Consider the following 15,101-nt stretch of genomic DNA (forward strand, 5'->3'; position numbering starts at 1 on the left):
TACTAAGAGCCTATTGTTACTGAGGAAATTCAGTTTCATTTTGAGGATCTTCACCTTGCAGGTACAGGGAGTCCATTAATAAAGTTACTGGTTTTGAGAATAAATTGAAGTACAGAATTAGTCCAACCTAAGCTGTGCTTGTGAAGTCATGTTTTGTTACTAGCAAAAGATCACACATTTCTGTTTAGTATAAACTTATGAAAAAGTAATGCCATTTGGACCACATCCTGAACTTAATCAGACTGTATTTAAGGCAGTTCCCTTGCTGAATTCAGACCTATACTTTTGTACACCGAGAAATGCACAGTTTTAAGCTTTTATTTGCTAGTGTGAAAATATACATGGAGTACCCAGTCTGGAAGACAGAGCAATACTGGGAAAGTGAGAGTTGGGACCACATCAGCAGGACGGCACAGGTAACTGAAGTTAGATGTGATTGTGCAGGACTGTGTGTGTCAGTCTATTTGTAAGAATAGCGGGGAAGGTGACTTCTCTTACAGACTCTGTTTCTTCTGCCAACAAATGCATGTCTCCAAAATGTTAATGGGAGTTAAATGTTTATAGGAAAAAGGAGAAAAAAAAAGATCTTGTTACTAAGCCAAATTGTGTGGAAATACAGAGAAATCTTTAAAACACTGGCTTTTCAGCTGAATAGATGTCAGGAGCAATCTTTACAATGAGTATAACTGTGAACAGGAGAATGAAACAAATCCTACACAGGAGGAATGAGATGACATATATAATTATATATTCATGTATACATATCTTTATAAACCCTTTAGTTAAAGGTAATTACTGAAGGTTAATATTTTAAAACTAGTTACCTTTACATCAGCTGCACACATATATTCTCTAAAATGGTGGATGCTAAACTTGAATAAAATTTGCAGAAACACTACCTATTTACTTAGTTTGAATTCAGCAGTTAACATGCAAGAAATGCACAGTATGTAATGCTAAGAACTAAAAAAAAAATCTCACTTCTTTGTCAAAGTATGAATATATTGCTATGTACACAGTTCCCAACAGAGGGATTTCAGTTTTCCTTGGTAGCTTTGCGCACAGCAATATTCTTGTAGTAGTGGAGTAAAGGAGGGGGGAGAAGAAGAAACAGTCAGTGTTCTTTGCAGGAACCTATTTCTGTTAGAAAATCAAAATAAATCAGTACAAGTTTGTCTTCAGAAATATGGTTACAAAAAGAAAAAGAGCATGGTTTCTTCCTGTAAGGCTGTTCTGAGAAATCAAAGCCAAAGCTTCTAAATAGTGAGTTGTGTTTCAGAAGAAGGAAGTAGCTTAATTCAGTTTGAAGAGGAGATGAAGAAACTGTATATCAAAAGCAGTCTTTTAGCAAAGTCTCTTACAAAAGGACATTTTACTCATGTGCATATGCATTTAAAAGCTACACTATATTGCGTATTCAGGTAAGTATTGAGTAAATAGGAAATGATGAGATCATCTTACATATTCACACAGCTTCACAAAGAGGTTCTTTATAATTGGTGAAAATATTGAGGTTACATCTGCTGTGCTATTCAGCCTTCTCCTTGAAATACCTTTATCAATGACTGTATGGTATTGATACTGAATTCCCCTTGTAATAAACTTATAAGAATGTTTTTTAATTTACTGCAAGAGGATGAAAATGCCATACTTAATACCACGGTTGGATACTTAGCTGCAGCCACAAGTACTCTTTCTACATTCACAAAACTGGCAGATGAAACATGAAAAGGAATACTGACTCTTTAATCTCCACTTCTCCACCTAGGGCCCAAGGCAAGCTGACAGGGTAACTTCGTTCTGGAAACAGAAGGTTTTTTTTTTTTTTTTTTAATTCTGGATTACTTTTTCTTCTGCTTTTGAAAACTGTGGGCTATAGGGGAATGAACCTGGCATAGACTTAAAACAAGAACAAGTTTCTTTATCTGAAAAGTTACAGTCCTTGATGCTTACAGGAAGGTCATTTTCAAAACCCACAGGAAAAAGAGCATCACAGCCAGAAAGAGTGCATTAAGTGCCTTATTTGCTTGTAACAGAGACAGTTTTTCATTTATAACAGCTCCAAGGATCAAGTGAGTCTTTGATGTTGTAAGGACTTTTCTATAGATTTTGCAATTAGTGAGATGTTTTAAATAGTAGGCATCCACAGACTGGATTTTAGCAATGAAAAAATAAAGTACTGAACAATATTTAGCAATGCTAAATGATGTTTGTTACTTGAACATCATTATGAAATAGATGACAGAGACATGTCTGTCATACTGTGAGCAAATATGTCACCTATACAATTCTTTGCAAACATTTTGATTTAGTACCTGCTATTCGTATGGGGTAAAGATGAGGGGATGTAGGCAAGGGCTGTGTGCAAATGTGCTTTCTCAACATCAGGCCAAAAGTGGGGCCAAGCAGATTGCTTGGAGAAGAATACCACCTTGCCACCACAAAAGTCTCCACGGGTCATGTTGCTCTACCTGCCATCACTGCAGACAGTTGCTTACCAGCTCTGGGTGACTTCAAGTCTCTCAACACAGTTCTCTTAAGAAAAATTAAAATATGGTAACTGTTTAGAAAAATGTCAGTTCTATGAGGCTTTAGAAAATATTTTACTTAAACTGTACAGCATGAAAAAGCCCTGAATGCCATACAGAGAGCATCTTTCTTAGGTCTGAGTAGAATGAGGTGTACTCGGTGTACCGTGTCAGTAACACTGACCTGAGACCTTGGCTGCTATCCCGCTATAGATATTAGACAGTAATAATTGCTGGACATAAATTCATCTTTTCCAAACTCAATCAGGAAGTAGCAGTTCATAGGCATGAGAGAAAACTGTACGTCACTGTTACCCAAACTCCCACTTAAATTCTCCATTCACCTGGATTACTTATTTTAAGCATATACATTTACTCTAAAAATGCTGTGTATAGCAACTGATTCATTGCTTACTTCTGCAGTATGGAATATTGTTAAATCTTCCAGCATAGAAATGTTACGTACATAAATGCCTGACAAATCAGGCACAAATAAGGATCAACAACCTTGCAGGGAAAAAAAAAAAGCAAAACCAAACCACTACTCAAACAGTTAATCAGCTGTTTAGAAAATCTGAGTCTTTTTTTCCCCTCCTCCTTTCATGATGGTTATTACATACCAGTTACCCATAGTCCATCATTTAAAATTGCAGTTTTCTAATCGTGAAAAACGCATGTTTAACAATAACTATTAACAAAAATATATAATGCCAGGTTGGATGTTTACTTTAAAACATTATGTGGGTATTAATCAAATGAAATGACAGAATCATAATATCTAATTCAGTGTATCACTAGATGCACACTTTTATAGAAGCTTACAGCACACATATCAGAAAACTATTCTGTTGTTTAACAGATAGAAAGGATGTAAATAAGCTAATTAAGTTTATTTAATAATAAACTGGATTGAAAAAACGAACTCTAGATTTTTCTACCTAGGATTCTCTAGGTTTTCTTCTCTCTTTCTTAACTTTTCCTCTTCCTCATGATTTGTCTGTCTCCCCATGACTTTTAAAACTTCAAACCTGCCATAAAGTGATTTCCTTCTGCTAATATTGAAACGGTCCTTTAGAAACCCAAGCCCGCTTTGAACACCAACTTCAGACAGAACTTCCATTATCATTAATGAACTCTGTCTGTTCAAACTGGAGGGGAAAATGAAATCCCAGATCCAAATTTTGCCTTCAGCTACTAAAATGCAACATCAGAGGAGAAATTTGGCCCTGCTTGCTCAAGAAGCTTAAATCTGTCCTCCATCTCTCCACTAATATTAATGTCCGTCATATGAAAATCTATGTAAGATTAATGACTTTAGAACATAACCCTTTCCATGCCAAATGTATCAGTGTACTATACACAGCTATATCTTCTATGAATAGGAAAGGAAAAATAAGTTTCACTGGGGCTGACCAAAATACAGAAGTAGATTGGCAACTATATTAATTTTCTTTCTGAATTGCATAGATTAAAGATGGTCAGTTGCAAGGGAGATAATACTGTCCCTTTACACATGCTTTCACTTCTGGATTAGGAGTCCCTATTTGGATGCTTGTACTGAGTGAAATGAATATGGTTTTCTCGGCCTAATCACTAGAGGAAAGGGATCCACAACACAGTGCCACGGTTGCATGGCACAACCGAATGTTCAAATGCCCTTAAAACCACCACAGAGGTTTACCATCATCTCGCTATTATTGGCAGTGAACTACATAAGACATATTTAAAGCATGTTGTCCCTTTTAAACCACTTCACTTCACTTGTAAAAAGAATAATAATTAAAAATCCCAACAAAATTTCCACCTTTCTTCACAAGCTTTAGTAGCCTTCATAGCTTAGTGCCAGTATCCTCCCGCCCTCTCCCAAAAAATCCTTGTAAAATAAAAACAAAATAACTTTCAAGAAAGCAAGTGTCTTACGATCTCAGAACCAATACCTAACAGTCTGTGGAGGTTAGGTATGAAGGTTTCAGATGTTTGGCAGAGCATTCTCAAAAAGCCCTTTGGACCAAAGTCCTAGACATCGTCTCATTTACTCTGTAAGTTTTCAGAAATCAAAAAATAACATTGATCCACCACCAGCCACATCACTCATGGATATCAAAGCCACAGGTGATTTAAGCAGGTTCTTTTAAATGAGTGCTAATAAGACCTATTGGCACATTATCAAGTATTTGATATATGTTATACATTTTACTGATAGTATTTTCATATCTTTCTGGCTTTGAAAACTGTCTCCCTCAGAGACAACAGGTCAACTGCCCAGACCTTTGAAAAAGAAAAAAAGAAGAGGAAAAAAAGAAAAGCAGCACTAATGTATTTCTAAAATTCTAGAAAGATCTGCAACAGCCTCTTCATACCCTCATTGAGTTTTGTTTTAGGATGGAGTATTTCACAGCATAGGAAGCTACAAAAAAATCCTTACATCATACCTGGATTTTCAATGGAGCAACACCCTGTTTCTAACTTACATAATAAAGAAATGTACACTTTTGGTCTCAATAATCTTGGAGCGAACCTCACCAGTGAAGGTAAAGGGTCTGTGACTCGTAGTACTTTTCCAGACTACCAAATGTTCTTTACCTGGCTTTCTCTTGAACCTTTCCTCTCCATGAAAAAACTCCAGAGTATGCTTTCATACACAGCACACTTTTCTCCCTTTGTTTTAGTGGCAAGTGACAAATGTGTGGAGGCCATTTTGTGTTACTTAGGCAGAGTATTTACACTGACTGATGCACAAGTGCATGAAGAAAAAGTGAGCTATGAAAGACAACAGAGAGCCTACAAACTGAAATGGGGATATACTAATCAGTATTGCATCAAACAGTTGGGTTTAATTTGAAAATGAAATAGCACCAGGAATTAAGTAAAAGTGTTATTGATGCAAACTGTATCTGAGGCAAAATAACTGTATATTGCTAAGCTACAGAAAGCAAAATTCTGCAATTAAGAAATGGCAAGTTCAGCAGCCAATGGTTTAAATAGCTTAAAGGTTTAGCTTTATGGAGTTTTCCAGTTTGTTAACTATCCAAAAGATCTGGTGCTTCTGATGAACTCTCTTATATACTTTACATACAGAAAACATTTACCCAACAGCACACAACTAGCATGTGAAAAACTTAGCCAGAAGATATCATAACGATTAGAAATTTATGGGGATTTAAGATAGCTGAATATTCATATGGATAATTAGAATACCAAATATTACAATAGTAATATTACTAAATAGTAATATATTAGTAATAATAGTAAAATAGTAATAGGAAAATTACCAAGCCTCCTCCACAAACAGAAATTTAGGAAGTGGTATAAATTCTCATCTTTTAAGCAATGAACCAACTATGAATTAATAGTATAGTATGGAGAAAAAAAGGGTGCAATTCATACATAATTGAATATTGCAGAGTGTTTTCCACCTTCTTCTAAAGTAACTGGCATTGGTCAGAGAGCAGAAAGTGAGCTAGACAAAGCAGCATCCCTCATAACTCAAACATTTGCAGGAGCAAATGCAACAGCTACAGGATTACAGAGCATGGCCAAAATACATGCAACATACATACTCTTGGTTAGGTGCAAAGCTCATGTGATTCCTTACGACTGAAAAACAAACACTAGGCATGGGCTGAAACCAAATTCCATTTTCCTTTTTTTTTTTCCTGGTATGAATCAAAACCCTGTTTTGTTTGAATGCTTCAGTTTCTTCCTTTTTTTTATCTCTTGTTCCCTCCTTTTGCTCTATCACCATCATCTCTAGTCAAAAGGACATAAGGATGGCAGTCTCCAAAGTAGAAATCTTTGTTGGACATCATGATATGGACAGAGAGGAAGATTGTGCAGGTGGTCAGACCAACACTTTTGCAATACTTTGACAAAAAGATACACTAGACTGTCATCAGGATGCCAGGAGGGCTTGGTTTAAGAATTAGCTAAACACCAGACATTCTATCAACCTAATTTAGAATCAATCTTGCTTTTTAGTGATGATAATAAACTTGTACAAACATGAGATTCATTTGTATATTTTAGCATTTTATTTCAGTCCCAGAATGCAAAACCTGACATTGGAATCAGTTTGATTTTTTTGGTGATTGAAGATATTAAGCACTACAAGAGCACTGAAATTTCGATCTGATTAGGATAAAAATTCCTCGGGATCAAAACACTTCTTTTTTTTCCCCCTACAGTTTTACTAATTGTGTGCTACTTGACATTGCAGAGTTATTCCACAGCATGATAGCAAAATATGTGAAGTGTATTTTACTGTTAGAAATTATCAACTCATTCTATTTGTTTTTCATGTGTTTGAGGTTATTAAGAGAATAAAAAATTATAACTGATGTGCGTAAGTTAAAAGGGTTAGTTCAACTACAGCTGGTAGGCTAAAGCACTAAGCAATATTTTGTAAAGCAATAGGATTTTTCTCCCGAACATACATAAAGAAATAATGAATATATAACTGATTTAAAAGCAGACTGAGGGGGTAATACCCCTCAGAAAACAGGTGAGCCATGAAAAAGGTGAACGTGGAATAGTTTATTTTCAGAAAGACTGGATTATTCTAACCACTGGAAACCAGATAAAGTAGATCAGAGGGAGTACTACCAAACATACTCATCAGAGACCTTTGCTTTGTGGGAAATGAACCGCCCTGGCTCACAGTTCCTAAGAAACTGAATATCTTACAGCTGTAAATCAAATCCTGGAGAAATAAGATGATATTTTCTATGCAATAGCTGAGGACAACACATATCTTTTTTGTCAGTGTCAGGTTTCTGAATTAAGACCTCAATTAGTATTTCAAAATGAAAAAGCAGATATTATATACCGATATATACATTTGACAGTTTTCTTACAAGCAACATATTCATTTACAAATGGTGGCACATTTTCCTATATTTGTCCAAAAGTATATTCATGGCTGCTTTCAGAGGGCTTGACCTTTATACATCCTCACATCTTTCTTAATGACCTTCATTGAACTGCAATAGCAAGTACTTGATATTACCGTTCAGTGAAGATCATTAATTTTTTTCAATTAAATGGAAGACACATACTCCTGCAGCATATGACAACCATTCGTTCTTAGCAAGAAATGTTACACAGAGCTAGGAACTGTATCTGAGCCACAGTACAGCTAGATTTGCAATGTTTGAGGGCTCAGATTCAAACACAACTTGTCGCATCTCAGCCAGGTGCTGGGTGTCAGCTGAGCCATCGGCCAAGCCATGATGCTGGACTGTGTACAGGCTTTTAGACTACAGCACATTTTAACTACAATCTCCGTGAAAGAGACTTGATTTATGACAAGCGATAACTGTCAGGATTCTACCAGCAATTTATTCAACAAACACAGCAAAGATGAATAAATGAGAAGTTTCTCTAATTTCTGAAACCATGAAGCATTATAAGATGGGAAACACATTAATAAGCTAGAATTGTAATACAAAGCAATTGGCTGGGAGATTTGTGAAAAAAGCATGATCACCGAAAGCTTGAACGAAACAAGATAGAAACAATTTCCCTCTTCTTTTTATTTCTGTTTGAAAAAAGCTTATGTTTCAATAACTTGTGAGATCATCACCATGCATTACTGTTTTGGGATAGATGCACTCATATGTGGAGGTAGAGTAAAAATGCTATTTTATTAATCCACAAGGACATTAAGCTATATGTAACATAAATCTCAAAGTAGAAAACTAGACCCCACTGAAACTATTTTTTTGTTATTTACTTCACTGGGGTCAGGATTTTAGTCCATATACATTTGCTTTTTTAGGGCATAATCCCCATGTCTACTGAAAACAATGAAAGATTTAACAATGACTGTGATGGACCTTTCATTAGGGCAGCGGGTACAAAGGACTGTTGTCACTGCTATAGTCTTGCGGACCTTCTTCACCATTATACTTGTTATGGTCACATTCCTGAAACGGCTTTTGTCTTCTTTTATCTGAGATAGAGTTAACAAGGTCTGTTTTTCAAAGTTTCTAATGGGCTGCTATGATCTGAAGCCATCAACAGCCCTCTTGATTTTTTCTGTGTGATTTTGTGCAACATTTTCTTCTTTGCTCGTTTTCCTCTTTGATGTCTTTGAATAACCTGGATGAGAAGGCAGGATGTACTGGTCTTACTTTTCCATTTTTTTTCTGATATGTTATCAATGAATAGGCAAGAGTAGCAATTTTATTTGTGCTTCTTTTTATCCGTATATCTACCATTGCAATTTGGGATTCTTGTCTTAATCTTTAAAAATTATTTTATCTCCTTTATAAATCTATCAGGTTTTTATATACATTCTGTGGGCATTCACCAAACACATCTTCTTCAGTATGATGCTTTCTCAACTCCTGCATCTACTTTTTCATAGGGTTTTCTAACCTTTACTTTAGCTTCCAGCTCTTCTTGAAAACATTGCATACTATTGCTTTTTATCCACTGTAATCTCAAGCAATTATACCCTATGTAGGACTGGCAAAATTCCTGCCTTGTCTATTTTGGGGAACAGCAGTTGTGCTGGGTCTTACCTTCTACAGCCAGTGTAATTTTAGCTTTTTTTTTTCTCCCCCCCCCCCACTGAAACAGGACAAGTTGCTATGAAGTATTTGGGGGTTTTGTGATTTCTTTCCCTTGGTATTTCTACAAAGTTCTCTTCCAAATGCTAGAAGAATTGAGCATCTCCCTGGGCAAAGATATGAACCACGTCAGCCTTTGCAGGACTTATAACGGGCAAGTATACTCACTGAGCTATTCCCAAGCCTAAGTTAAACTTCAAGATCATTCATCCAGAGCATGTGTTTGAACAACATGAAAAGACAAATGCAAAGTCTTGTACCTGGGACAGACTGACTCTCTGCAATGACACAGGCTGAGGACTGACTGGCTGGGTAACTGCTTAGCTGGAAAGGACCTGGTGGTCCTACTGGACAGCAGGCTAAGCATGAATCAGCAGTCTGCTCTATGGGCTGAACTAAAAAGAGGATAACCAGTAGATCACAGAAAGTCATTATTTCCCTTCAGTAAGAACTCTTTAGGTTTCATCTGGAAGAAAACACACACATTCAGGCTCCCCAGAACAGGAAAGATAGTGACAAACTTCAGAGTGCCATCAAGATGGTGAAGGGCTGGAGCACTTGCCTTGTAGAGAGAGGCTGTGGGATCAGGCCTGTTTAACCTCAAGAAGAGGTGGCTTTGGGGGACCTAACAGCATACCTGTAAGGAGGTTAGTGAGAAGATGCAGCCTTGAGCTGCACAATCAAAACAGTGAAATTCTAACTAGACAGAAGAAAAAAAAATCACTGTGATCATAATTAAGCCCTTAGAAAGGTCATTGAAGGTTTTCAGGACTGTCAGTATGGAACTCTGATGTGCTGGATGCTGATAATGGGAGGGATTCCCTGTTTATAAAGCCTGTAATCCAGACATCTAAAGCGGATGTACAGTGAGAGCAGAAACTGCCACAGTGAGGTGAAGTGATCTTCTAGAAGCCGCTCCTGTGTCTGGGGTCTCCTGAGTACTAGTCCACTGCTTATACACTGCACCACACTGCACTCGCACTGTCTGCATAGATCTCTGAGTTTTCTGAAGATGAATGTTTCATAAAGCATATTGTATTTCAGAGAGAAGTGGTCATTCAGAAGATTAAGGTCTTTTTCAAATGGGATGTTCATCTCTGCCAGGTGGTATGTTAAGTCTGAGTCATAAATATCTTTTATTTCCCTGGTCAGATAGTACAGTGGAAATGCAACTTGTCATTTTTGACTTCCAGTTTCAAGAGTCCCCAGTAAGTTTCTGAATTTGATCCTTCATTTTTAGCAACTGCCATATCCTTCAGGATATTAAAGTACCAAAATGTAAATGATGCAAAATTACTTTTTGTTTATCATTTTGTATACTTGATTGTTCCCCCCCTCACCCCCCAGAACTGCATCTAACGTGACCTTATATCAAGTGCACTTTACCTTCTAGAAACTTGAGGGACTATTTTAAAGCTTGAAAGAGCTTGATACTGTTGGTGGCTGCCATATATTATCATAGAAGTGGTTTCTGCTGTCCTGCTTCCAGTAGAAGTTATCCTCCTATCTCCCCTTGCAGATCAAGGTACTTTGGGACTAACAATTTATACTGCCTTCTATCATAGTTGTATTTTTGTCTAAGAACTAATTAAAGGTGGCTGGATTTTGGTTGCTAGCCTTTTATTAGTAAATGCTAACAGGACACAGTGCTGGGATTCTCTACATTCTATACATTGCCATTATAAAGATGTTGGGGGAACACAGCTATTCAAATCTGGGACTCTGTAAGTGGATAGTTTTTTATGTTGAGAAAAACACACCAGTCAATCATAAATGCAGTCAGGCACTGAAACTTCCAAAGAATTATCTGGCTTCACTGCAGGCACAGATAAATTAGAGATTATAGGCCTAAGTCTTTTTTCGTACCAGGGTAAATCAGGAGCACCATCACTGAAGTCAACAGATCTCAACAAGAAAAGAATTAGGCCCTATGGCTTTTAATAAGAGGAATACAAAGAGTTTAATTACAAGGAATCAAGCTGAACCTCCCTTCCCCCATACACAGACATATGCACATGCTTTCTTGTAAGGTTTGTCTCTTGTAACATTTTTGTACTTCTGTTATGCACATCCCAACCAGATACTACCAGTGTGCAAATCATAGGGGCTTAGATGCTACAGGCATGGGGGCCATTTAAATGTAAATGCGCTGGGTGGTCAAAACACTGGTGGAGCTGTAGCTCAGTTCTATACTAAACGACTTGGTGATATCCCAAATATGCTGCAGTTTTTGACCTCCATGTTATGACTCAGAAATATAAAACAATGAGAGGAGTTCATTTTCTGTGCTAGGGAGGGAGTATCTCACCTAAGCAATACTTCTCTGAGGGATTAAAATAATGCACAGCATATGTAAATGAACAGCTGCTGGAAACTCTAGTAATACAAATATAATTTTTTATTCCCACGTACGTGAACAATGTTGTATGTCTATAGAAAGATTTGAAAATAACTGATATGGAAACTCATGTTTGAGCCACCCTCTATGAAACCCTGTGACAAAAAAAAAAAAAAAAAGTAGCTGCAAGATGGAGACCCCCAGTCATGAAATATAAATATATAAATAATAGCTGAGGAACAATCTGGTGTTGTACCAGATTATTTTGACAAAAATGGAAGTACTTACAGTCTAAGTGACTATGCCTGATGCCTTCCACATCTTCAGCATGAATGAAGTGATAGCATCTCTTTCCTACAATATCTACAGGGGTCAGATCCATGTAATCACTAATCCTAAAAAGGAAAAAAATACAACCTATAATTCAAGAAGGAAAAGAATACAATAATTGTCAAGTGACTCAGAAAGTGAAATCTGCAAAACAGTTTTTCACCACTATAGTAATTTTGTGAAGGCTCCATCGTCATTTTGAATGCAATATCTACACAAACAAGACACAGCCTTAAAACAAGTAAAGTTTTTAAAGAAACCTTGAAATCATGTAATCCATTAAATAAGTGGAAAGTTAAATTTTAGTGCATATTCTTCCCAACGCATAAAACCAAGACAATTCCATGAAATTGTAAAGCATTTGTAACAATCCCAAATCCTCATTAAAAGACCGGAATGATTCAAGGTTACATAATAAAGTAAAAACATGTTACATTTATACCAAATGATTAGAGACACATTTCATTTCAACAGATTGGTCTTCTATTGGGTATATGCATGAAAAAGCTCTTCAACCATTTCTTGGCACCAAGTCCAAACTGATATTTCAAGGGATATAATTTAAATGCTGAGACATACAGATGCCTCAGGGTGTTATCTTTTTTAGTCTAATTCATTTGGGAACTCAGCTTTCACTCTGGGCCCTTTCAACTGGGACTTTGTTGTTTATTGCACATAGAGACTTTAAAATCTATTGTGCAGACCTTTGCGTGTGTGTCTGTGAGCCTGTGCACACGTGTGTGTGTGTGTGTGCATGTAAACTTTTGTCATTGAGTGTCAAGATGTCAAAATCCTTAAATGCAGTATGGAAAATAAAACAATTGGAAAATGCCTTGCTCACATCAGCATTTAAAAGTATGTCTGTTTTCTAGAAATTGAACGTTATTTTAGGTTTTAAAATACACAGTAATGATTGAGGTTAAGCTCCCTTTGCAGTCATAAGACATAACAGCCATCCATTTAACAGAGCTGTAAGAAACTCCAAACATCTTGCTGGAAGCAGACAGCTGAAACAGCAGGAGTGTGATCCCGAGTGCAGGCCAGCGAGGAACTGGACCACAGAGGTCTGAGGGGCTCCCAGCAGGCAGAGGTGGTGAGACACTGACTAGCAAAATGGTCTCAGACGGAAAGAACACATAGACAAGGAAGACTGAAGAAGGAGGAAGGAAGTATTAGATAGCACTACAGCAGCACTTGTCCCAGTAAACTCCCCCCAGAACCATGACTGATGGAGCAGGTGGACTCAGATACGCTAGCAAGAATTGTCAGATCAAGTATAGTGCAAAACACAACAGCCTTGTCCCACTTTCATGACAGAGCATGCTAAAGGATGTGCACTTTTCATGCCTTCACACTTAACCAGATGTGGGATACGCATCTAGGAACACCCATCAAACAAACCACAGCTGAAATGCATCTCTTCTGCCTTCTTGGAGAGGACACTATTCACCAGACAGAGATGTCTGGAATGGTGGTAGTGGGCCTCCCTCCTGCTAAGTTACTCCATTTTGTTTGCACAGTGAATTAGGGGCTGGTAAACAAAGGACCTGGGATCTCTGACCAGTAATAAGAAACCTCATCAGAGGGAACAGAGACTGAGAATTAAAGGTTCCTGTCCCCTGGACTGTATATATATACATATATATATATATGTATATATATCTATACTAAACAAAGTGTGTAAACTGTACCTGGAACAGGAACCAGAACTCAAGCCTCTCTCCCTCCCAGCTCTACACTCGCCTCAGTGGCACAGTTTGCTGCCCCTTTGCCTTTGGAGGTGGCCCTGCTTTAAGATCAGGGAGAAGAAATGCCCCCCTGCACAACCCAGTACATAGGAAGGGGCAATCTCCTGGCAGACAGAAGCTCTGTCCTTGTGTGATTGTTCCAGTGGCTGTGGGGAAAGAAGGATATGTCAGCTTGAACTGTCACATTTTTGTGAGATAGCAGCACAGATATGGACAGCTAGTAGAATGGGAGCAGTTGTGCTGTGAAAGGGGAAAAGCAGGTTGTGCAGTGGCACAGCCATGGCCCTGTGATGCATCCAGTCTGTGGGTGCTACAGTCTGCAGGGAAGATGATCATTCTGCTCTCCCCTCTGGTAAATTTGATTCAGCTTTATTTTGTTTCTCTGCAGCAACATGTTTGTGCAAAGCCTTTACATTTAAAAGTGAACAAAGCAAGGCAACTGTGGAAGCAGATTCACAAACACTTAAATTTCAGAATAATATTAATAAACAGCAGTTCACAACAGACATAAGATGAGGACATAAAGGATGTTTTTAGATTAAAAAAAATGGGAAAAAAAAAAACAGAAGAGAGAATATGAAGATATAAGTGATGATCACTGGCAAGCCACTACACCAAAACCAGAAGGAAAAGAAATTGCATCAAATAGGACACTCATGCTTATATCAAAGATGGAAAATAGATCATTCACAGGGAGAAAAGAAAAAAACATTATAATGTATCTTAGAACACTAGTTGTAACAGATCTTGTGGATCCTAAGCCCTCTGACAAAATAAAGCAACAGGTTGATCAGTAGGAACTTGGGTCTGCTGAATAGACAGACCTGATCCTGCAAAACATAAGCACAGGCAGATCAGCGGTTCCAATGACTTACAGGACTATTAACATAATTGAAATTTAAAGATAGGGATATGTGCTTTGCTTAATAAGGAACAAATTGTGCAGACACTTGTAGGCTTGAAGCTCTCTACGCAGGATTCTGCACATCTTAAGGAACTACTGTTAACCATTGTCATGACCAAATGGCCAAATCCCTTGCATTTAGAATACAGAGTGGATTATTTCTTTTTGGGCATGTATTAGCAGATATGGCTATAGCAGTCCACATCAAACTGGGCTACAGCCTCTCCCTAGACAGTCTCTAATCCCTAACAGTTGACATTAAAAACACAGAGACTGATACTGTCTTCTAGCAGCAGTCTCTTTATTTTGGTTTCAGTTCTTTTATCATAGTTGAAGAACAAAATATTAATTGATAGAAAGAGCCAGTGCACTAACTGATCTTGTCTCAAAGGGAAGCTAACTGTTGACCAGTTCCTGCACTGAGTTCTGGATTCTGATGCAGATCTCTTCATTCAGAGGAAAGTAACAAGATGCACCCAAAGACTTGGGTAATGTCACTCCTGCTCCCTGCTGTTGCAAGCAGGCAACCACTTGGAAAACCAGGAGTACTATTGATCTTGCCCCTGCTGATCCAATGGTCCACTGTGAGCATTTATTTCAGTTAAGTAGCATGTCTTCTGCTCCATACTCCCCGCGGCTGCCAGTAACTCCCCATTGCTCCATAAATAGTGCTTACAGCTT

General features: G+C 37.7%; 1 protein-coding gene across 6 annotated transcripts in view; it reads right to left on the reverse strand.

Moving 5' to 3' along the window:
* NPAS3 (neuronal PAS domain protein 3) overlaps window positions 1-15,101 on the reverse strand; it is a 616,070-nt gene that overhangs the window by 13,567 nt on the left and 587,402 nt on the right. For all 6 annotated transcript variants that reach the window (XM_066998071.1, XM_066998070.1, XM_066998069.1 and 3 more), the window contains one exon: window positions 11,727-11,833. In XM_066998071.1, coding sequence (XP_066854172.1) covers window positions 11,727-11,833 — 107 coding nt within the window. The remainder of the gene's footprint in view (window positions 1-11,726; window positions 11,834-15,101) is intronic.

Source organism: Anser cygnoides, chromosome 5 (genome assembly GCF_040182565.1).
Source record: "Anser cygnoides isolate HZ-2024a breed goose chromosome 5, Taihu_goose_T2T_genome, whole genome shotgun sequence".
Classification (NCBI taxonomy): Eukaryota; Metazoa; Chordata; class Aves; order Anseriformes; family Anatidae; genus Anser; species Anser cygnoides.